The 24,933-nt window shown below is 31.4% G+C and overlaps 1 protein-coding gene across 5 annotated transcripts in view; it reads right to left on the bottom strand.

Moving 5' to 3' along the window:
* Window positions 1–24,933, bottom strand: part of Csmd3 (CUB and Sushi multiple domains 3) — a 1,083,924-nt gene that overhangs the window by 283,414 nt on the left and 775,577 nt on the right. For all 5 annotated transcript variants that reach the window (XM_005316223.4, XM_078016771.1, XM_040293722.2 and 2 more), the window contains 2 exons: window positions 21,012–21,181; window positions 11,798–11,954 (listed from right to left, as the gene is read on the bottom strand). In XM_005316223.4, coding sequence (XP_005316280.1) covers window positions 11,798–11,954; window positions 21,012–21,181 — 327 coding nt within the window. The remainder of the gene's footprint in view (window positions 1–11,797; window positions 11,955–21,011; window positions 21,182–24,933) is intronic.

Below are 24,933 nucleotides of genomic sequence, written 5' to 3'. Positions count from 1 at the left end.
CACATGATTTTATAGTTCATATTAGATTCTGACACGTCTACTATACTGTAAGAAGAAATGTATATTTAGTTTTTGTCCTCGGTTCTTGGCATATAGTTCCTAACACTCTTGGAATTTCCTGAGTGATAGGAGTGGAACATCTTTTGTTACCTACAATAAGCTGCTTTCAATTATACCTGAGTGTATGATCAAAAGGATTGCCTGTCTTTTGAAGAATGGTGATATGTTGTAAAAGGAACTAACCATTTGACTAGAAGGTTAGAACTTTCAGCCCTTACCACCCTACCTCCAACACACACTTACTTTCCTGAAGAGGAGAGGAGCTGAAGATTAATTACCAAGCCAATGATTTAGTTCACTGTGTCTATGAAATGGAATTTCCTAAACAACCTACAGAGACGGTTTTGAGAGCTTCCTGGTTGGTGAACATATTCATATGCTAGAAAGGTATCCTGTCGAAACTCCATGGGAACAGAAGCTCTTGCACTTGGGCCCCTTCTGGCCCAAGCCTATGTACATCTTTATTTGGCCTTTCATTTGTATTATGTGAGCATTCAAAATTACTGAATACAAAGGGATTAAGGGAGTCCTCAATTTATAGTTTGTCAGTAAGAACTTTAGAAGGGGCTATATCAACTCTAGCAAGTATTAAAATTAAAATGAATTGTTAGATATTTTTCAGATGCTTGGAGAATTGATTGAAGTGAAGAAGAAACATATTTAGTGTCAAAAGTGAATAGAAAAACAAATACATTTTTTAAAAGCTGATAAACTAAGCTACTAGAACTATATCCTAAAAATTTTAAATCCAGGCAAAAATGTGAAAATATAACTATCCAAGTAATAAACATGTCAAATGAAAATATAATTTTTGACTCCCTTACTTTATAAACTCGGAAGTAAGTGAATCCTGTATTTAAAGTGTATTTTACCTATAAAAAGGTAATATAAACTATAATAGAGGTAATATAAACTATAATAAGTTTGATTAACTCAATTTTTATATTGCACTTGAGCTAGAAAAAGTAGATATTTCAAAAATTCTCATGGGGGGTTATAGAAGATTTCTACTTGTTGTCAATCTGAAATAGGGAGGAAACATTTGTTTTTCTGCAAAGTTGGGACAGTCTTCATGAATTTACTGAAATCTGAGGCAAGTGCAACCTTTAAAAAGTTGATTTACAACTACATGAGCAATGAGGGAACTCCAGAGAATTCCAGAATGTGGAAGAAATTTGTGATTATATTTTAATGGAGGATGAAGTCCATAAACATACAGACATCTCTAGGTTATCAAAGCAGGAGACACTGGAGGCTAATGGGGCCCTTGGAGAGACAGATTTACATTTCTAAAGATTAGAATTAGAACCCCTGATCTTCTCCATTCCATCTCCTAGAAGCAAAGGTTTTGTCCTTCTGAAGCCCAGGCAAAAGGACAGTGTAGGTAATGAATGATTAGGTCAGAAAGATGAGGGCTGATTCAAGAAAAAATGAAATGCTGATACCTACAGAGCAATCCCCACCTTCTCCCCAACCTGTTGCTAAGGTAACCTGCCTACAGAGAATTGTTCCTTCTTGCAGGATGGTCATTGTAGGAGTTTTTAATATACGTCCCTTGGACACTTCCTTCCTTCCTTTACCCCTGGGCAGCTTCATTCCCATTCTTGGATCTCTATACCTTTTGGGTCACTAGGCAGGATATGGGGAGGAGAAAGCATGTGAACAAAGGAAATCTGAAATGTAAAATAGGGGCAGGACTCCCACTTCCTCAGACAGGAAGCCTCTTCTGGGGCCCCTTCTCTTCGGAGAAGTCTATCTCTGTACTAGCCTTTAAATAAAACTTGTTTTTATGCTTGCCTCAGTGTTTCTCCAGTGTTCAATTTTCACATGAAGAAAATGGGACTTGACTCTGATTCTCATCACCTTTATCACTTCCTTTCAAAAGTGAGGAAAAAGATTCCTGAAGCAAGCCTTTTTCATTTTGCTATCCCTTGCGTCCAGAGTCCCTGGCTACTTGTATAGATTTTTTTTTTCACTAGGATTTCATCATGTTGCTAGTTAGGGTTAGAACCAGGTCAAAGGAGGGCTGGAACAGACATCATCATCATCATCATCATCATCATCATCATCTTAATAATAATTCATTTGTTTAGACTCAGAATACCTCATGTGCATATTCATTGTAAAATTAATAAAGATAAATATTAAAAACCCAATAGTCATAGCACAATGCAGTAAGATCCTAAAGGAACTAAAAAAGGATGCTTTACAACTTAAACCAATGGTCAAAATGTAAGTTCTCTAGCTATGTAGCTTTCCTCTCTTTGATACTTTACAAAAATTTATAAGTAGCTGAGCATGGTGGCACACATCTGTATTCCTAGCTACTTGGGCTAAAGCAATAGGATCGCAATTTGGAGTCCAGCCTCAGCAATATAGCAAGATCCTGGCTCAAAATAAAAAAAATAAAAATAAAAAGGTCTGGGGATGTAGCTCAATGGTAAAGTGTTCTTGTTTATAATAACCACTACAGAAAAAAATACATACATATATATATGAGAGTATATATATATATATATATATATATATAATGGAGGCTAATTTAAAGACATTAAATCCAATAAATATCTATATTATTCCACAAATATATATATACATATATATATATATGTGTGTAAAAAATATATAATAAATGCAGAAATGATAATTAGGTACAAAATTATATCAGCTTCCAAGAATAGAAGACTAAAAAATTATTCTGAACAGTCTAATGAATAAGGGAAATAAGTTATTTTAAGACAAAAATGTTTGAGAAAAAAAATTTATTTGTGTCTTATGTGGTGACTGAAGAAAATTCTGCATCTCTTCTATTGGCATAGAGCCATGACCAAATTAATCTGGATGTAAACTACAAAGAAAAAAAAAAAGCATATAGTAGCTCACTTGTATCAAATAACTAAGTCACATTGTTTACTTCCTGTGTTATACCATACGTAAAGTCGCCAGAAGGTGTATAGCCCTAAGTAGTGAGGTATTTCTATAACTTCTCTGTGTGGAGAGATACATTGGCTTTCGGAAAACATAAGGAGCCCTTCCTAGTCTCTTTAAGGGGATTTTACTCACTCTCTCCTAAGGCAAGTTCTAGAGTATTTAATGGTCAATGAAGATCTGTTACTTTTATGTACCAAAAGTACTAAATAAAAAGGAAATGATTATTAAAAAAAATCAAGAAAGTATGCAAAGTAAATATATTTGAGATATGTTTTTTGAAATCTTATTGTTAATAAAAGTTAACAATAGTACAAGGAGATAAATTAAAATTAGATTATTCTACAATAATTTTAATCTCCAAAGAACTGTTTGATGGACTTAATTCAAAGTATTAAGCATAATAACATTTATAAACTATATTTAATATTTTGTTATTAAATTTCACTTAGGCAATTAGTCTTGTAATAAAAAGTCTTATTTTTTAATTTCTTTTCTTTTTTATTGATCCCCTGGTGCTTGGGATGGAACTCAGGGCCTCACACATGCTATACAAGTGTTTTATAACTCATTTACACTCACAATCTAGGAATTCTCTTATTTAAATAAGAAGGTATGTAAAGCATATTGTCAAATGTTATCTCCATATTCATAAACAGGAAATACTCTGAGAATATGTACAACAGCTATAATATTCCTCTTTGATCCAGACATATTAAAAAAATAAAGGGAATATAAAAAAGAAGAATGTGTTAAAGAACAATTATGTGTCTTTTTCTTTACAAATTAATAAAAAAATGATATATATCTATTCTCCCTAATTTCAACATCAAACTATGAAGTTACAACTTTAGAAGATTGCTACAAGAGGGCAATGCCAGTTTGAAATTAAGAATTAACAAAAAGATTATAGAAATTATTGTTATTAATTTCCCATTGTTTTCAGAAGATAGGATAAAATAGCTCCCCCCCCCCTTTTAAAATTGCTGATGCTCTGAGTTCTATGTAGGAAGTTTTGAGTACAAACTTTTTACTGAAAGACTTTCTAAATATTAACTTGACAAACATGAAAAAAATGCTATTAAATGTGCTATTTATGTCTTGCATAGCTTAAATTTGTCCCTCATTCTGGGATAGTGTTATTTAGCTTTGACTGAATTATAATTTGTTGAAACCACCAGCCTCTTGGTATTAGGCTAAAACATAAAGTTGGTAAATTCTAGATATATCTAAGAATTGATTGATTGATGAATAGATTTATAAATTTTACTAGATTTTTACAAATTATTTTATATGACTTTTCCAATTTATGTTCCCAAACTCTTATGAATCTTGATATCTGAAATTTGTTATGACCACCTGGTGGTGGGCAGCTTTTAAAATCTTATCTGCTTTATGAATGTGAAGCAGCATATTATTTTTCTCTTAATCTTAATTTTTTAAACTTTTATTAAATTAAACATTTTTTTTCTTATGCTAAGGCCACTGAGGTTTCTTATACTGTGAAATTTTCTTTCTCCTACATTTTTCAGTTATGCTATTCTTTTCTTATTGACTTAAGTGTATATTTTCTGCTGTATAAAAATATCTTCTTCTAAATACTCTCATATTTATTTATAGTGTGCTTTGCTATAGTTTTCTTGTTGTTTGATGATTAAAAATAAAGACATGGTTGAGAAAACAGATCAAATATAAGAAATTGGAGACTTTGATGGTTTAGGAAATGCAAATGGAATATGAGGTGGAAAGCCCGTGCTGGCTTTCAAAAAATCCAGGAGTTCAAAGAGACCATGGACACATACAACCACCTGCCAGCACCACATTTATAGCATAAGTGGGTGGTGGAAAACAAATGACTTCATAAACTTCATCTTTCAGTTGTTGCAAAACTGCCTTTAATTGGTAGAATTTAAAGAGAGATCTTCGTTGGCAAGAGAGTTTGGAAAACATAGTTGCGAAATTTTTCATCTCTGCACTTCAAGGATATGCTTAGAAGGGCAGAAATGCTGATTATTCACAGATTTTTACTTGTGTATCTTATTCTAATATTTTCTCTACCTTAAAGACATAGCTATTCTAGAGCATTGTTTTTTTTTTTCTAAACATATTAAAGTTTTTTTATCCACAGGTAGGTCTTCAACCTGCCAGAAATTAATAACATGCAGTGGGTAAATTATTAGTTCAAATTTTTAAAGATTTTGCAATGTGAGGTTATGGAAATTTTAATGATAACTCTGTTATAACAGTTTGAAGAAATTATAATAAAAGTTGTCCATGTAAATGAAAGATAATTAAGAGATATTTCTTTAGTATTTTTCTTAGAATATCTGTACTTGGTAATGTTCCATTAGTTTATACATCCTTTATTGTCTGTTTAATTTCAAGATTTAAAAAATAAAGGCAATGGCAAATATATGTGGTATGTGGTTTATGGAACATGGATCCAATGAATTAACTTTGTGTTCCCTTGTAATTTACTTATTTTCTGCTTGCATTTATATTAAATTAATTATATATTGAGTATAAAGTTAAAGTTAGTAGGTCATCTGATTATTTTTCACATTAAATATGCCAACAACATGCTGGTAACTAAATTAAAGAGATTAAATTGGATAATGTATTTATATTTACAAGGCTAATACTGAAAAAAATGCACCACAAATTAACTAATGTTCAGCCTTAATGTGAATATAAAATTTGAATGGCAATGGTCTCTATAGATTGTTGAATTAATTCAAGCAACAGAGCTAAGAGGCTAAAAGAGTACAAAAATATTTGAAGTTTTCCAGTGGAATAAATAAACATTTCTCCAGAGATTTTCTTTTTGCTTATTTGTTTATTTGTTGTTTTCGCTGGGTAATTTTTAGCAAGTTAAATAAAAAGAGAAAATTACAAAAAACAAAAAACAAAAAACACCTGGGCCTAGATTTACCGCCTAATGGTTTGGCATCATAATATTTACCAGGTCAGCCTTCCAGAAGAGAATACTATAAGCCATCAAAATGATATTATTTAACTTTGTAATGGATGGTTGTCAGAAATACTCAATTCCTTTCTTCTCAGTGAAAAGTGGGATTATTACAAATGAATATAACTAAAAGTATTAACATGAAAAAATAGTAAGACTAAGTCATTCCTCTGAAAGTAAATTTGGCCAATAAGAAAGCATTTATATTCTTAAGCATAAAATGACAAAATTTTCTTTGGGGAATAATTACATTAACATTTTAAAAACATTTCTTTTAACAGTACATATACATTTTTGAAAGATATTAAATCCAATGAATTTTAAATATAAATATTGAAAACTTGGGTTGGAAGATAGTATAGCATGGTGGTTAAAAGCATGGATTCTGGAGGTAGAGAAACTGATTCCCTTTTTGCACCTATTAGCTCTGTAATGTTACACAAATAAAGAAAAATTTCCAAGCTTTTTATTCCTTCTTTTCTTGTTGGGAATCGTAATAATACCTCTCATGTCTTGTACCTAGTAGTTGGAAGATAAATGTTAGCTATTATGATTTTTAACTCTTATATTTAATCTTACAATAATGTTGAAGTTCTCTGTGTGCCCTTTAAATAAAATCCAGGCCCCTTCCTATAGTCTACTCATACTTTCCTGGTTTATAATTTGTATCTCTCATTTTGTCCTATTCTATTTGCTCAGTCAGCTCCAGTTCAACAAATCAGCTCAAATTCCTGCTGCTTTTAGGCCTTTATATTTACTAATCTTTCTACCTAGAACCCTTTGCCCCTAGATCTATCTATATGTTATCATTCTTTCTTATCAGCCAGGCATCAGATTAGGTGCCATCTCTGATATGGAGTCTCTAAACAAATTGGCTATAGTAGTCCTGTCTTCTGTACCATAGTTCCCATAAATTATTTCTAAAAGTATTATCTTTTGTTCTTATGTTTCTTTTTTTGTCTTGTACCACTATAATGTTAGTTTTATTCTTTTTTTTTTTTTTTTCAGTTCTGGAGCTTGAAACCAGGGCCTCACTCATTCTAGTCAAGCATACTACCACTGAGCTACAACCCGAGACCCCAAATTAGTTCTTTATAGGCAGGAACTTTGTCTTATTCATTTTATCCTTATTATCAGCACATATAACTTTCCACTGGGAAAAGAACAATTTAAGGCTATGTCCATATATATAATGTCAATAGTATATAAATTAATAATAAGTTCCATTACAGTAATAATAGAAAGGATGCGATAGAAATAGAAATGTTTCTACAAATTTGCCTTCTGAATTTTAGGAAGGCATTATTCAAATGTGCATTGAGAGTCTGGTCAGTGTCCTACTAGGTTTTCATGGTTGCTATTATAGGATTATCCAGAGAGGGGTGATGTCTTGGGGAGGATATTGTATTATTATCTTAATTTCTGATTTCTTCTTCCAAATTTGGAAGAAAATACTAATTTTCCTCTCATATTGCCTCCCTGTGCCCTGCAGAAAATTCAGCTACCCCTTTATGGGCTCCCCATCAAAACTAAATTGTATTACATAAAGAACCTGAAAATATGTCTCTTCTCAATTTGTACTTGGAGGGAGTTTTAGATTTCTGAAATTGACAGCCATTGTTTTAAGAAGAATGAGAAGACTGGCCAGACTCACTGAGGAAATTGGATTTGGGGAGGTTGAAGGAATGGAAGAGCAGTGGGTTGCCTAAGGGTGATCATGGGACGACCAATTCTTACCCACAGACATTTTCACCTAAATGGCATAGCTCTCCACACTTTTAATTATCTAATCAAAGTTCAGTTGACTTGAGAAAGTTATTTGGGAAAAGAGGGATGTAACATCAAAGGATAGAATAAGATTTTTTTCTTGAGAGCTCTGATGAAGACTAAACAGATTCAGTTTGCTTTAGAAAACATAAAGAAATGGGGCATTTTCTTCTATGAAATGTAGTAGTGAAGGATTTTCACTCCACATATGTATATAATTTATTTACTGAAGCAGGTTAGAGAAACCCATTCTCTTCCTAGCATAGTAGAGCTGAAACTATTAATAATGGGTGATCTATAGCTTTATTTTCTAAGCACTGTAGAGTGTCTTGGCTTCCATGATACCCTTAATGATGGAGCCATTAATTCAACATATAGATTTTAATTTTATATTTTTTGGAATGTCTGTGACAGGTGTACAGTTGTAGTAAATATTTTCAGTTATTTCCTCTATGTCTCTTCTTCTTTTCTTCCTCACTAATAGAACCTTGATTGTGTTCCCAGATATAATCTAAGATTAAACAATATATCATGAGGGTCTACGACTAATACAATTAGTCAGTCTTCTATATTGTCTAGTCTAGCAAAGTAAGATGGTAAATGAAGGTTTAACGACATGGTCTCATTTTGAACAAAAATGATTCAGATTATCTGAAATGGCTCTTGGAAAAGATTTCACATTCCTTACAAGAAGGGCATATGTGGTTGGTACAACCTGTTTCTCTTTTCTTCTTGTCTTAAACATATCCAGAGTCATAGCAGCTCTCTTGTGATCATGTCACAACAATCATGAGGACAAAAAATAAATCCTCTAGGGATGCCACAGCAGAAGGAGGAGGATCCTTGTTGATTTTGTTAAGCAACTGAATCAAGATCTACACATCTTCTTTCTTCTCCATTTCTTAAGTGAATAAAATAAACTCTCACTATTAAATCCATGGTTAGGATTCCTATTACTTGAAGCCCACCACTACTTTCACTAGTCCATTTGCTAGATTTAGCAAGTATATAATAAATTGAAAAATAACACAGCTGAAATAAAATGCACCTGTGCTAACATAATTCTTCATTTTTATCTCAGTCAAATGCAATTCTTTCTACCTAAAATCACAAATAATCAGACAATAGCAAGGTTAATACTCAACAAAATGGTAATTGGATAAAGACTGACTGTCACTAATGGAGTGTTCAAATAGGCCTCTGAGCTAAAGCTAGAACTGTAAGAAGAATCTAGGCATGTGAGAATAATCCAAATTGGATTATTTGCCTTGGATACACTTAGTATGTTCTTCCTTATCATGTTCTCTCATCCTATTCTGCCTGAAATGCTTCCCACTATTTCTTTCTGTGAAACACAAACTACCTTCATCCTCCAAATATCCATTCTCTATTTTCAGCGATAGCAACTGTGCTTAGCCTGTAGCTGAGTTTTAGGTCGTGCCCTATACACCTTGGGCATCAACTTCGAATTTTAAAATGGATCTCTAATATTTCTCCTCTGATACTGACCCTGATTTCCTCAGCCAGAGTTAGCCAACATTGCAACTTTTCTTTTATGCTGTTTACATATGCAACTAATATAATAGATGTCAAGAACAAACTCCTCTCAAACTAAGAAATCAGTGCTTAACTACTTATATAATTGCAGATTTCTAGACGAGTTTTCGAGTTGTCATTGTAAACATCACAAGTAATACTTAGGGATAAATACAATTAATAACAAATGTGTCAATATGTAAATCCACAAATCAGACAATATCATGGCTTACTACTTCTATGTGTCCCCTCTATTGAAGTGTTCATAATACATTACTTGGTTTACACAATTGTAAAATAATTTACAGAACTTGTGATATCTAAGATACCTTGGAAGTAGACTATAAACCTCTTAGTTATAAATCCAAGACTGAAACACTTTAATTTCAGTTCTGAGACTGAAAAATATTTATAGGCATGTTTTCCTAATTAAATGCAATTATAAAATAATTGTTTTTATACTCTATCCCAAATTTTAGAGTTTAAAATTTTAAAAAAGAAAAGGAAAGAAAAAAAACTATTCTATAATGAACAATTAGGGTAAGAAAGGAAGGGTAACTTCAAATACTTACTTTTTAAAGTTTTCTGTCTTTTTTTTTTAACACCCTATAACCCATACTACAGACAGAAAAGCCAGTGATTTTACTTATTGCAGAAACCTGAATATACCCTATACAATTTTAAATCCAGATACATCCTACACTGCCTAGTATCTTTGTATCAATAATCTCAATTACATAGATTTTTATGTTATCAGAGAAGGAAATCTAGAATTCCTCTATGAAACCTATAAAGTTTTTCTTTTTGTTGCTGTTGTTGTTTCAAGGATTGAATCCAAGAGCACTTAATCACTGAGCCACATCCTCAGTCCTTTATTTATTTTATTTGAGACAGGGTCTTGCTAAGATGCTGAGGCTTTTTTGAATTTGTGATCCTCCTGCCTCAGCCTCCTGAGTTGCTAGGATTATAGGTGCATGCCACTGTACTGAACCCCATAAACAGTTTCTCATAAGAAGAAGTGCAAAATTATGCAGAACAAAGAAAAACCGTTATGGAAACATTGTGCCACTCATGGCAATATGACTTTAAAATTGTCAGTAGTCCTGTAGAAAACAAAGAAAGAGGAATAGGATAGCAGATTTTTTTAAAAGTTTTCTTTTGGGAGTAGATAATAGCAATTACATTTGAGCAATAATACTTTAATACCATTACTCTTAGTTCATCACACATTAATACCTATAAACACAATTCCCTTGAATACTCATTGTCTTTGGGAGGACCTCATTAGAAATCACATTGTATACACAGTTCTGAAAACTTCAAAATGTGTATTTACCATTCGTTTTGTTCATTTACATGTAATGTTAATGACGTAAGAATTCTAATACAGATTGAAAAAATAATTGAAATAAACAGGTAGCAAAGGTAATCGCTCAGTATTATGGACAGGATTTTTAAATATAACGTGTCATATTGTTCTGGCTCCTATTTATCATATCAATAAGAGGCAATATTTTCACTAATGATAATTGAATTCAAATTTGCTTGAGGTCTCATGTGATAATCTTTGATGTTCTAACATTTTTAATTACCTTGTTTCTAAAATAATTTCCATTAATCTGACTTCTTGAGAAAACTTAAAGAAGGCATATTTTCTCAAATATTCTAAAAGTAAAGATTTCTGAATATTGCTATTAGACTTATTTTGCTATATTAAATGAGTATTCTGAACTTCCAAGAACCAGTTTGATCTGATAGATTGTAAATTAATTAAACAAATACATAACCGCTTCTTATATGCATTTTACTTTCTTAGTTTAGTGTTTTACATAAAGTAGTTATATATATAAAATACATAATTTTATATTATGTTATACTATATGATATATAATTTAATTAGCTCATTTATTATATTAGGACACTAGTAAAATACATTCATTAACTCATACAACAATTGATGTAACAAATCTAATATAATTCTCATCCTGTAAACTTCTTTTGTTCATGAGAATATGTGATGCTATATTCTATAATAAAGTAATTATGCATAAATATATTTTTAATAAGGCAGTTCAACAAAATAACAACAACCAAACACTTCAGCTAATTTTTATTTTTAAATAACCTAAAACCAACCAGTTATCATCAATAATTGCACTACACAGGCATTGTGTTCATTTTTCAAGGGGATGAGAGCTCAGACAATGGATTTCTACAAGTTAAAAAATTTATCTACGTTTCTTAAATATTGGAGAGGGGAATCCTGGTATTTAAAACATACATAATAAATAAACCCAAATTCTACAAATTATTAATTCTTTGAAACCTTGTTCATTTCAATGGTTAAAATGACAAAAACTACAATATCTGTAACATATGGAAGTGTTGTTAGGGTTAAATAAAATTACATACGTAGAAGAGAATTGTAAACTGCGAATTGATAACCAAATATTAGATATTATTTCACTAATATACTGAAATTATTTAATAAATATTAAACAATAGTATTTGATGATTTTATGCTTCTAAGATACTTACTGGTATAGACAAGTTGAAAACCTTCATCTGTTCCTTCAGAATCAGAATTAAATTCTAACCACAGCTGATTTGAAGTACTACTAAGTGTCAGTCCTCGCATAGATGCACCAGTGAATGCACCCAGTAGATGTGTTGTTTTATCTTTTCCATCATAAATCTGCAAAATGTATTTATAATTAAAATGTAAAATTTAAAGATCCAGTTCAGAACAATGTATTTATATCCTATAAGGAAGAGGAAATTATTATACTGTTCCTACATCAGGTCAGTACATATTACTCAAGAACAATCAAATATACTAGCACTACAAATATTACATTAGAAAAGTTAGAATACATATATAATTTTAAAATTCTAAACTTAGTAGACTCTCAGAAATATTTGATTATGTGATATAACTTTGTTCTTGTAGGAATAATATGTTTTCATGGGAGACAACTTAAAATTGAGAATATCTACATTAAGATTGTTTTCCAAGGTGAGTCAGTTGATTGTTTTTCTTTAACTTTCTTAAGAGGACCAAACACTTGCTTTTCCTATATGTAATTAATATAAAAGATGTTTTTAAATTTTACTCGTGATTGTTAAGTTGATTAATTTTGATATTTTAAAAGACTACTAAATGCTTTTAGAATCTAAATTAACAGGGCAAAACTATACAAGGCAAAATTGATGAGCTCCTCTTTAGGCTTCTATCATTAGTCTTCTTTTAAAATTATAACTTCTCATTGCACTCTAATTTGTTTTTCCTTTATCATTGCATAATACACATCTCTTCAGGTAAGTAAATACAGATACTTCCTATCTAGAGCTATGTGGTGACACTATCATTACTTGCTCTACCATGTCCATATTAATGAATTCAATTTTTTTCTACAACTAGTAATGCTGAAATAAACATCCTTTTACACACAAACCCATGGAATTTTGCTACTTATGTTTCAATAAGAATATTTTCAAAATATGAGATTTCTAAGATAACATGTTCATGTATTTCTAGATTTTTTTTTCCAAAAAGTATATAGTTCACCAACTGTGCATATCACCATTATTTTTCTTTTAAGGCATGCATTTTCAATAGTCAATATTACCCAAAAGTGGATAAAAATTTTTTCTTGGGAGCAATTACACTTTAGATATTGCAATGATTTGTGGTCTCCCACAGATCATATGTAACAAGAAATCTTTATTTTTTTCCCCATGTTATTGACAATTAAACCTAGGTCCTCACTCATGTTAGGCAAACTCTCAACCACTGAACTACACCATCACCCCCATAACCAAAAAATCATTTTCCATAATATTTAGTTTCATGGAGTATTGGGTAAGTTTATGCGAATGATCAGGAAAAGAAAAAGTTGACAAATACTGCTCAAAAGCTAATTCTTTTGCCACAAATTATCTTAAATTACCTGTGACCTGTCATTAGAGTAAAAAGTAAGTAACTGAATTTCTACTCCAGTGATCCTGCTTTGGCATAGTGCTCCCTCAAAACTAGTACTATTACATTGATGTCAACTAACAGATAATTTTTTTAGGGATTGCTGTATTAGTAGTATTACTACATGATATATTTTTCTTGTATTATACTGCTGTGGAAAAATTAATAATCTACTTAGAATAGATTTTATATAATTATATTAATAATTTTATATAATTGATAAAAACTGTTTACATTTTTTCTTCTGTGTTGTAAACAACCTTCCAGTGAATTTTCCATAGTAACAAGTTTTCTGCAGTGACTATGGTTCTTTCAGATCTGTTAAAATCTTAAATTTTAAAATCATGAATCAAGTTTTAGGGAATATTTTTCAAGGAGAGGAATTAATCTAGTTACATTATCTTAAGATTTTTTTCACTACTTTAAAAATTATTTGCAAGTTAAAAACTTCTGTTTTAACACTTCCATCGTTTGAATTTGAGGCAAATCACTTGTATTTGGTGTTTAGCTTGGTCTTTCTCCCCCTGGTTACTGAATTCACCTAAGTATGTGCTTATGTCTCACTAGCTACTGAAGATTTTAGGTTTTCTCAAATTTTCAGTGGTAAAGAAAAACAAAACCTTAATAACACATGGCAGAAACAGTTACTTTATATGTTGAAATCATTTTTATATGTAACAATTTAAAAGAGTAACAAATTAATTCAATCCATATTTAGTTCTACACTTTTGTTAGGTTCTATGGATAGATTTTAAAAACATAATAAGACATCATTTTTAACCTGAAGGAGATTTTTTAAAAAATTAACCCAATACTGTCTGACACAATAGAGACATGTTTTTATTGAATTTTTCTAGTTTTTAAGCCAGAAACTAGCTGAAATACTTCAAACTTCTATCTATCTATCTATCTATCTATTGATGGATGGATGGATCTATCTTTCTTTCTTTGAAAAAAATTTTAACACACATTTTAAAACATAATCATTGTATGAGAAGGTATGATAAAAGAGCTAGCATTAAAAAATAATTATCTAAAGTTCAGCTGGGAGAATCTAATTCAACACCAAATTCTACTAATCATATTTTATTTAACAACATAGAGTCAAAAGATAGAAAACATATAATATAGAAGCTCTAGTATAAAATGAAGCTTGGTTACTCAAGTGTAAAATTTTGGAAACATGCATAAAATTACTAAATCAAAATGAAAAGCAAGCATCATTAGAAAGAATTTTTTAAAAGAAAGAGCTTCAGAATAATGATCAGGTCGATGCTGTTTAATTTGTAAATAAAATGCTTCAAACATATTCAGATATATTATACGAAGACATTAAAAAAACAGGGAAAGACAAAGCACAAATTGCTTTTAAACTAGTCATGAATGAAAACATATGAATAAAAAAGCAAACAAAATGTGCCTTTCCTTCAAAAGTACATTTATAGTTCAGAGTGATTAATTGGGTCTGATTAGAACTTAAAACTTTATTTTATTACCAGTGAATGACAAGGAGAGTCCACAGATGTGTGTGTGTGATGAGCATGACATCACTGCTGTGCTGGAAATTGTTCAACAAGAATATCTCAAACAAATCTGGTATATATGTATACCTCTTTATAAGTTTGTTCATTTGTTTTACAAATAAGTTTTGTGGATATAAAGAGAGGTGGATGAACTTTTTCTGAAAACAGCTAGATAATAAATATTCAAGGTCTTGTGGGATAATATTATCTCTTTCACAACTGTTCAGTCCCACCATTGTAGAACAAAAACAGACACAGACAATACATAAATGGATGAACATGGCTTTCTCCCAACAAAATTGTATTTTTAAAAACAGATGTCAGTTAATGATGACTGTGCATGCCAAGCTACTTGGGAGGCTGAGGCAGGAGAATTACTTGAGCCAAAGAGATTGAAGCTAGCCTGGGTAACTTACATAGGAAGGCCTCATCATTTAAAAAGAAAGGTGTCCAGCTCCAATTTGGCCTACTAATAAAATGTGCTCTATTAATTATAAGATCCATGTAACTAACTAATTATCATAGAATGGTATCATTCTGTATTTGTCAAAATTACATTATGTATATGAAAAATAATAAAAATTCCAAAATAAATATTTCTTGATTTTTTTGGCCTTAAGAGGAAAGTACATCAAAAACATGATTATATCAGAAATTTATTAACTTGCAAATGACATAAGCAAATTTTTTAGTAAATTGAATGTGGTAGTGAAATAGTAAAAAGAAAAATCCTCAATATATTGTGCTATTTACTAGAATAGCTATAGATACAATCTATTTCTATTTAAGTATAGATAAGGAATAAAACAATAAATATAACCATAATTTGTAGTGTTTATTGATTTCTGTTATGTGGCTACACCATGGCCAATATCAAGGTATCAATGTGATTATCATTTAATGTGGGGTTGGAAAGAGATAAACCATGCCATAATATTTTCATTATTGTGATCCAATAAATGTACTCCATGAAAGAATAAAAATCACAATAATTTTAACTATCTTATAGGTTTTATTTTCTATTCCAGACTTAGACAGCATTTCACTACAGAGTAAGAATTCTGATGCACTCAGCAGAGAAGGTTGTTTTGTAGACAGAGAAAGACTGAAGAAAACAGAAACAAACAAAAAAAAAAACAGATCTGTCATTTTCAAGTCACTTTCCTTCTGAGTTGGGACAGGGAGATTGAATAATAGGAAAATAAGATTAGTTAACATCAGGTTATCTCAGGTAACTTCTTTTGTGGAAGGATTAAAACTGGGAATTTCATTATCATGCCAATTGATCCTTGATTGTTTGGGAAATTTGGCTGTTATCTCTAATCCTGATTTCCCACAAGTTCATATAAACAGCGTTGTTTCAGCTTGGTGATTTGGAACTTCAGCATGAGTGACTCCATTTTGATTTTTCACTTGATCTGTTGAAGTTTACTACAGGAGTTTTGTCCAAAACAATGTAAATGTAAATTTTTATCCAGTATCTCTAAAACACTAGTAAAATAGTTATGAAAGGTTATGTTTTTACTTTTCATTATGTTAACAATTATAATTTTATTACAATCTGATTTGTTATATAATGGAAGTTTTAGAAAGAGCAACATTTAACAATAAACTTTTAAAATTATTGGAAATTTAACCACAGGGCCTTACAAATGCAAATCTCAAATTCTCAAACACATCTAGGAAAGCAACTTGAAATCATGTTGAGATAGCAATTCAGGAATATAGCAAGAACACTGAGTCTCAAAAGAGAAACATCATAAACTGATGGAGTGTAGAAGAAACCACTTATGAGCAACCCAGTCTGTGTCCTTGATCCTACTTACATGCTTGCAGCTTGCCTACTGGTTGATGAAAAGGTAACAAAACCACAAGATAATCACAAATCATCTGAAGGAACTTCTCAATTAGGGACTGTGTACATTAAAAGCTTTGATGACCAAGAAGTAACCCTAGCCTCATCATTATAGTCAGATGCACCCCTGAGAGAAAATTTAAGATACTAATGAGAAATCTAATGGAGGAAGTGCACAATAAGAATATGCTAGAGCAATGAGCAATTGCAAGGACAGCTCACATGCAATTGCATGACCCTGCACACACTCCACCTCTAGGTCATGCTGAGGGCCATTACCAAGTAGGAATGACGCATCGAAATTTCCTTGCCAAGCGTACCCCATGCTGCTTAGAGGACATTCGATGGGACATTGCATGCATGCTTTAATAAGGTGATCTTGCTCAAGGACCAAGGCGGATCCGGGTTTAGAGCTGATCAGGTTTGAGGAAGTAACTGGCTCCTTGAGTTTAAGGCGTTGCCAGTTTAAGATAATGGGTTTTAGGGAAGTTGGAGATTGAAGATTATTGCTGGGATTAGGGTGTTCCTGCTGCTTGTTCCTGTTGAGTTCTCGTAAGATTAAAATGGGATTTGGAGATAGCCTCCTGGAGTAGGTGAATTGTGCCGGATAAGGCAGAAGGGGATGGGACCCGTGTGGAGGCAGTGTGAGAGTGGGAATAAAGAATTGCTGTTTGAACCTACAAAGCTGTGTGGTGGCTCGTGATTCTGGTGCCAAGCCGAGACCTTGGCAAGGTCAGCCCCTAGCTACTGTCCTTCCATAAATGTTAAAAAACAGGGAAATACTAGGTGACTCACTCTTTTTGATGTGCCACACTCCCATTCTAGAGAGTATACTTTCCCTTTGTAATAAATCTCTTACTTAAAATCTTATAAATCTATTCACACTTAATGTGTCCTTAAATTATTTTCTGCAAAATGGTCAAGAACATAGAAGGTCTGAATAGAGGTCTACTTTGTGTCTAAAGATTTCTTCAGATTCCTGTAGAGTCACGATGTATCACAGAATGCAATAAGAGGTAATTATCCCTTCTCATATCACTAAAAAGAAAATTATTAACCAGGTAACTCAACTATCTAATTTTTCATTAATATGGCATCAAAACTTCTGCCCCCTTTTCCCACAGAATATCAAACACCAGTTTTGAGGTACTATGCTGGCTTTTCTCCACAATCATTTATGCTCTATATATCATGTAAGAAATAAGTTGTTTTGTTTGTTTGCTTTGTGTATATTTGGTACTGTGATAAAACCCAGGAACATTCCACATCTGAGACATATTCCAACTCTTTTTATTTTATTTTGAGACAGATCTCATTGCCCAGGCTGATCTCAAACTTGCAATCCACTTGCTTCAGCCTCCAAAGGAGCTGGGATTTCAGGCATGTGCCATGGTATCTAGCTAAGAAATAAGTTTGTGTTTGTTTCTGCAATGCTGGGAATCTAACCAAGGTCTCTAGAATACTAAGCAAGTGGTCTTCCACTGATCTACAACCCTGGACCCAAGAAATAAGTCTTTGTGAAGGCTAGCTATTGTAAAAGGATTGTCTCAGATTTTGTCCCTGCTATATTCTTTCATCTAAACATTGTGCTTAATCTTTGAAAATAAAAACAAACACAACAACAACAACAAAAATCAGAACTGACTGGTATTCAGCTTTTCATCCTTCCAGGCTGACGATGGAAACTATTCAGTTTTGATTGCTTAAACCCTAGATAAAACAAACACTTTCTACAACTATTAACTGAAAGAATTAAATTACATATTAAAAGTATGATCATTGAGAACAGAAGAATACAAGCCAGGTGCAGTGGTGCACACCTGTAATCCCAGCTACTTAGGATGTTGAGGCAGAAGAATTGAAAGTTCAAGGCCAGCCTCAACAATTTATTGTTAAGGAATATATTGAGACCCTGTCTCAAAATTTAAATATTAAAATGCTAGGGGATTCAGCTAAATGCTAGAGTGCCTCTGGACTCAATCAACAGTACCTTAAAAAAAATTAAAAGAAGAATACATTTTATTCAGACTCCAACCCACCTAGAAAAACATTTCCTTGGTGAGTTAAGAAGAAAATAAATAGCCAGATACAATGGCACACACCTATAATACCTTGAGAGACTGAGGTGGGAGGATGGCTAGCTTGAGGCTAGCCTGGGAAATATACTGAGAGAGTGAGACCTAGGGTCTAATTTAGGTCTCTAAGAATGTTTTTTCTTAGCTATGTTACATGTAGTGATACTAGAGCCCCAAGAATCAGAAACAGAAGGAATTTGTATACCTGGCTTTCTACCTGGATCCCAGGAAGGTGGTATAACTCATAGAAATTTACACATTCCCAGAAAAGAGTTAAGAAAGAAATAGCTACCAGTGACTGATTAGGTAACTAGACTTGAACCAGCCACATGCAATAATGGTATAACTCAGTGTCCTATACCAAATAGCTAAAAAGTGTTTCTTATCAGGTTGAGAGTAGGAGCTAGAAGACACAAACAGGCCTAACAGTTGGGAAAACTAGCATGGGATACCCAGCGACACTGATGACTTCAGGCCTACCGGCAAATGAGATAGCTGAGCAACCACTCCACTAAAGAGACTGAAATTGAAGTTTGTTTGTTTGTTTTTTTTCAGACTAGCTTTATTTCTCATCATCACATTCCCTCAGGTTGTCACTTATTGAGGTTCTGCCCTTCTCAAGGTACCACCCATGACAACATGTAAACTTGCTCAAATAAGTGAGACCTAATAAAAAAGCACTCTGAAAAACACATTAGGACTATCTTACTTTTAAAAGACATCATCTCTTATGCCAAATGGATTTTCCAGATATTAAGAACCATTCAATATAGGAAAGTAATATAGGAAAATAAATTTCAAGCATCACAAAAGGAAAGGAGAGTTATTTTTTTGTTTGTTTGGTTTTTTTAAGTAGTGATAGTGGTATGTAGGAGTGGTAGATGTAAGGAAGCACTTCCTGACTTTGAACTTTATCGTGGTTGTTTATGGGATACAGATTATTGGCCTGGCTTAGACATTTCATGCATGCATTGATACATTTTTTCCCCCTAGCCAGAAAAAATTACTGCTTCTTTTCTACATAGAAGAATTCAATAATCTCAATGTTGAGTACAATTATAAAATATAAGTTATAATTATTATTTTGTTTTATTTATTATTTACTTATTTGTTATTATTTATTTGTAGTACTAGGGGTCAAACCCAGGGCCTCATGCATGCTAGGCAAGCAAACATTCTACAACTGAGCTATTCCTGCAGCTTGCAGATATACATTATTTTGAAAGGAAAATCCAACCAATGAAGTGGAGGTGTAAGGACATTGAATAGTGAATTTCTGGCCTGTGAAGAAAATGTGCATGAAGCAGGAATGTATATATTGGTCCTAATTAATATTAAAATTGTATACATTTAAGTGTACTGCAGAAAATATTTCCAAAGTCCTACACAACTCTTATAAACATACAGTAGTGTTTGGCTTAAACAGCCATCAATTATTATCCAACGATTTTACTTTTAAAAAGTAAGTAACAATATTAAAGCTATTGCTTACATGAGAATCCTTTACCACAACCATTCTGAGATATCTTTTTTTTCAAGATTTGTGAAAACAGAAGTATATTGTATATGTTATCTTGCACAAAAAATTTGCCATTTAAGAAAGATATGCATAACTCTTAAATCTTTAAATGTGATTTTATAATAGTAATTATTTTCATTTTTAAAATATTGAACATAAACTATATGTTACCAAAACACTTACATTGCAAAATAGGAACAAGCAACTATGGTAATATTGATTTTCAAAAACATATTACCTTTAAAAAAATATGGCATTTCATTATTCCAAAAATTTTAAATACCCAATTTATAATAAATATTAATTATTAACAAAGTATATTCTTTTCTAAATGTATAGACACTGATTTATTAGGTTAAAAATATCCATGAAACTGCATAAATGCAAATAATTCTTCACATATTCACAGAGAAAGATATTACTTAATAGACACAAAAATAAAAACAAATCATCATTATGTTTCTTAAAGAAATGACCATTCACATAATCATGTTTATATATAATATTTATTTAATAAGATATTTTGTGTTTAATTTTTTTATTTTGGTGTTATTGAAACATGAAAATGTATGCATTAAAAATAAAATTCATATTTTTTATTATAAATAAACATTGGAAAGAAAACATTCTATTTCAATTCAGATAATAATGAAAATGTGAACTGATATATAATATGCATGTGTGAATGATAAAATCCATTTATGGTTTATTTTATATATATATATATATATATATATATTTATCAATGTGTACTTACATAGTAAAAATGATCAAAATACAAAAATGTCTAAGTTTACCTACCTTAAGAACATCTCCTTGTGCTAAATGAAATGTTCTGGCTGAAATATTGATCCCCTTTCCTGCTTGAACCTGAATACTATAAATGCATTCATGGTTGTTTTCATAGTTGAGTGGATAATTTGGAGAGAGCAAAATTCCTTCATTATTTGTTGCAGATGCACCACATTCAGCTGCAGGTAAAACAGAATATTGAAGTACAATTAAATAGAATGCATTATTATTTTTAAATAATTTCATGTATAGAAGTGCAAATGCATCGTATTTTACCTAGAACCTAACATAAAAATAATGCACATGTGGATATGTGCTGCAGATGATTTATTCCCTTCTCAACTATTATATGAGAAGAAGACACTACTACCGATGGAAAGAACACATGTCTACAAATGGAAATCTAAAATAAATTTTACAAAATATGATTTTCCCTTGGATGAAAGGATAGCATGGCAAAGGATACAAGTAAAAGATTTTCAGAGTATCTTTGAGTTTGCAGATTTCTGAGGAATAAATTTAAATTTATAATTTAATTCTTCTAAATTAGAAAACAGTAGAGAGAGTAATTTGTTTTAAAACAACTCTAATTTTATCTTTTTATTTTTATCTTTAAATGTTTTTGATCATATGTTCTCCCAATACTCAGCATTCCCCTAATCCAAGAACTTCAATGACAAAAGAAAATATTAAATTATCTTTGAAAACTAATAGAAAGATTTAAAATCCACTAATAAATAGTTATTTTAAAAATTGAACATTTTTGAAAAATGTCAGTAGATTAAGGCATTATAAAAAATTGTACGGTACTACTAACCTTCTAGGACAAGTACCTGTAGAACTCACTGTGCAAAATTTGAGGAAATATCTCACTACTTAGGGAGAAATGAGAATTTCTCAAAAAATTTAGTTCAAATTTAATTTTAATTTAGTATGACTTATAAAACTTGTAGCGATATTACAAAATATGATCAGAAATTCAGCTTATTCAGTTTTCTATCTTACCTAATTACTTTCTTCATTACTAAACCATGGTGCAAGAAGATTCATATTTTCAAAGATTTAGCCAAAATGAAAGGAATGCAAACCATTATTTTCCAAATAAGATGAAAAAATCATGATTTAGGTGAATGTTTATAGAATGTAGACAAGAAGGTAAAGGATAATAAATTGCATTACCTGTTAAATAATTAAACATTAACAAAATAAGACCAAAGGAAGAAAAGAATAACAAGGAAATGAAAATGACCAAGAACAAGCAGTCAGTATAATATCAACACTGTGTGAAATAATAACAAAAATGAATGGTGTGAAACTAGTAGCCCAACGAATCACATGAGGAAATATCACCCAATATTTCTCCACGTTCTTTTAAACTAAAAGAAAGAGGAAAAAAAAAAGACTCACAGATTCCCAATATTGATTTAAATTATTTTTATTTGATATTACTTAACATGTTCAAACATAAAAAGGATAAGCCTTTATGCTTTCAGTGGTATACAATCATAAATACCAAACATGTTTACATATCCAGGAACACAAAGGCAGAAACAATAAAATTAAAAACAACATGAATTTAATGTGGCAGAAGATTTTATTTCCCTGGAATTAAATCACCCTTGGAAATATATTCCAGGTACCAGCTGCCAGAGTATATGCTTTTGGAATCTGTTTCCTGTTTAATTACACTACTACATAACAACTCAATTCTACCTTGACTCTGCCTTTCTGAACTACTGAGAAACTTTTCTATATACAGAACTACATGATGCCATGAATCCTTCACTTAGTCGGAAAGAATCATTTTAAATCTGTCTCATTTTTGCCACTAGCTCATTAAACTCTAGATATGCTTACAGAGATATGAAGATCATATAGATGATCCATAACACACATTTTTATTATACTATTTATAAAATTTCACATTATTTTATAGAATCATGAAGTTTTGAAAATATTTTCTTGGATGCAAACTATAGATACATTGAAAGCTCAAGTTTAAAAAGTTTAGGGATTTGGTTCAGAGTTAAGCTCTAGTTCTTCCTAGCTATATGACTTGGCAAATTATTTCTTCTAAGCCTCAATATTTTTATTATTGCAATAGAAATAGTAATACCTTCTTCACAGGGATTGTGTGTGTCTTTGTGAGTGTATGTGCATGTGTGTGTGTGTGTGTGTGTGTGTGTGTGTGTGTGTGTGTGTGTTGGTAATATAAATAGATAATGCATATTGAACATTTAATACCATGTTTGCATATAATAAGAACTTAATAAATTAAAGTTATCATTATGAATATTTTAAGTATAAATATTAGTGGATGCATCCTGTCACATGTACTAGAAAAATTAAAAATGAAAAAAAAATGGTTGGGATATTTATCTTGTCCCCAATGTGAAGAAATCATTCCAGGTATAGAAATACATTTATCTATAAAAAGCCAAAGGACTCTTCCTATTTCTAGAGAATAATCTATGATATTAAAATTGATTTAGAAGCTTTGGTAAATTGATCAAAACATAATTCCTAATATAGAAACAAACATAGAATGAATCAGACATAACTTTCTTGTATGCATACATGAATACACGGCCAGTGAAACTCATCATGTACAACAACAAAAATGTGATCCTAATTAGAATAAGTTATACTCCATGTATGTGTAATATGTCAAAATACATTACTGTCATGTATATCTAAAAAGAATTTAAAAAACAAGGAAAAGAAAACAAAATCAAATGATTAAGTTACTTCAATTGCTCTTCAAAAATATAGTGCTTATTTATTGTTAAATTCTCAAAATGTGAATTAGTAAGAGCCTTCTGCCAGAAATGTCATTGGGCTTAGGCTGTATAATTAAATGTATATTTACCTTATTTATATTAAAAATAACATGTTTTGCTGTATTTTAATATTTCTGTTTAAATGGCCCCCAAATAATTTTGGACTTGGTGAAATAAAATCAGGTCTTCAAATAAAATGGAAGGATTAAGGAGATATTTAGATTAAGTTAGTATCTCTCATTTAATTGTGATTTACTTTCTAAATTATAGGGCACAGTGCAAAATGAAATGTACTGCCCTTTTTCAAAAAGTTATTAACAATTTCAAGAGATTATTCAACCAAGCATGGGGACCTTGTTAGTATGGAGCCATGTGAAACTTCATGGGTTTCACTTTCCTGAAGTTTTAACTCTATATTTATTTCTCATGACAACCCTTCAAGGTAAAATTTATTTTTTTCCAATTTTATAGATAAAGGTACCAAAGTGAGCTTTCTTGATAACACTGAAGAAAGTGTTTATCAGAGCTGGGATTTATGTGTCATTTGTCATGGTGTTAAAGGGTGAAGATATAATTTCTTTTTCAGATCAAAATACTTTCTTTTAGTGTGAAAGGATGTACTACAAGTAATTATTTCAGACAATAGGTGTAACTTGAGACTATTCCTGGGAACCTGGTACATAAGGTCACTTTTTTTTCTTTTTACTTTATCTGCTGCCTACACTACTACACCAGATTTTTTTAAAAATAATAAAAACTATAAATGTGAGCTAGGTTGTGTCCTGGGGATCAGAATGCATCTATGCTACATATAATTTCCAAATATATACTTTATTGCTTATAAGTTTTAAATGTTCAGGGATATTTTCTTCTATCAAGGGAAAATATCCAAGTAACAATTTAAAATCTTCATTAATGTTCTGTGTATAACTACTGGAAAGTATGCATTGCTGAGGGCCATTACCAAGTAGGAATGACGCATCGAAATTTCCTTGCCAAGCGTACCCCATGCTGCTTAGAGGACATTCGATGGGACATTGCATGCATGCTTTAAAAAGGTGACCTTGCTCAAGGACCAAGGCGGATCCGGGTTTAGAGCTGATCAGGTTTGAGGAAGTAACTGGCTCCTTGAGTTTAAGGTGTTGCCAGTT

This window comes from Ictidomys tridecemlineatus, chromosome 7 (genome assembly GCF_052094955.1).
Source record: "Ictidomys tridecemlineatus isolate mIctTri1 chromosome 7, mIctTri1.hap1, whole genome shotgun sequence".
NCBI lineage: Eukaryota > Metazoa > Chordata > Mammalia > Rodentia > Sciuridae > Ictidomys > Ictidomys tridecemlineatus.
This window is presented reverse-complemented; position numbering and strand designations above follow the sequence as displayed.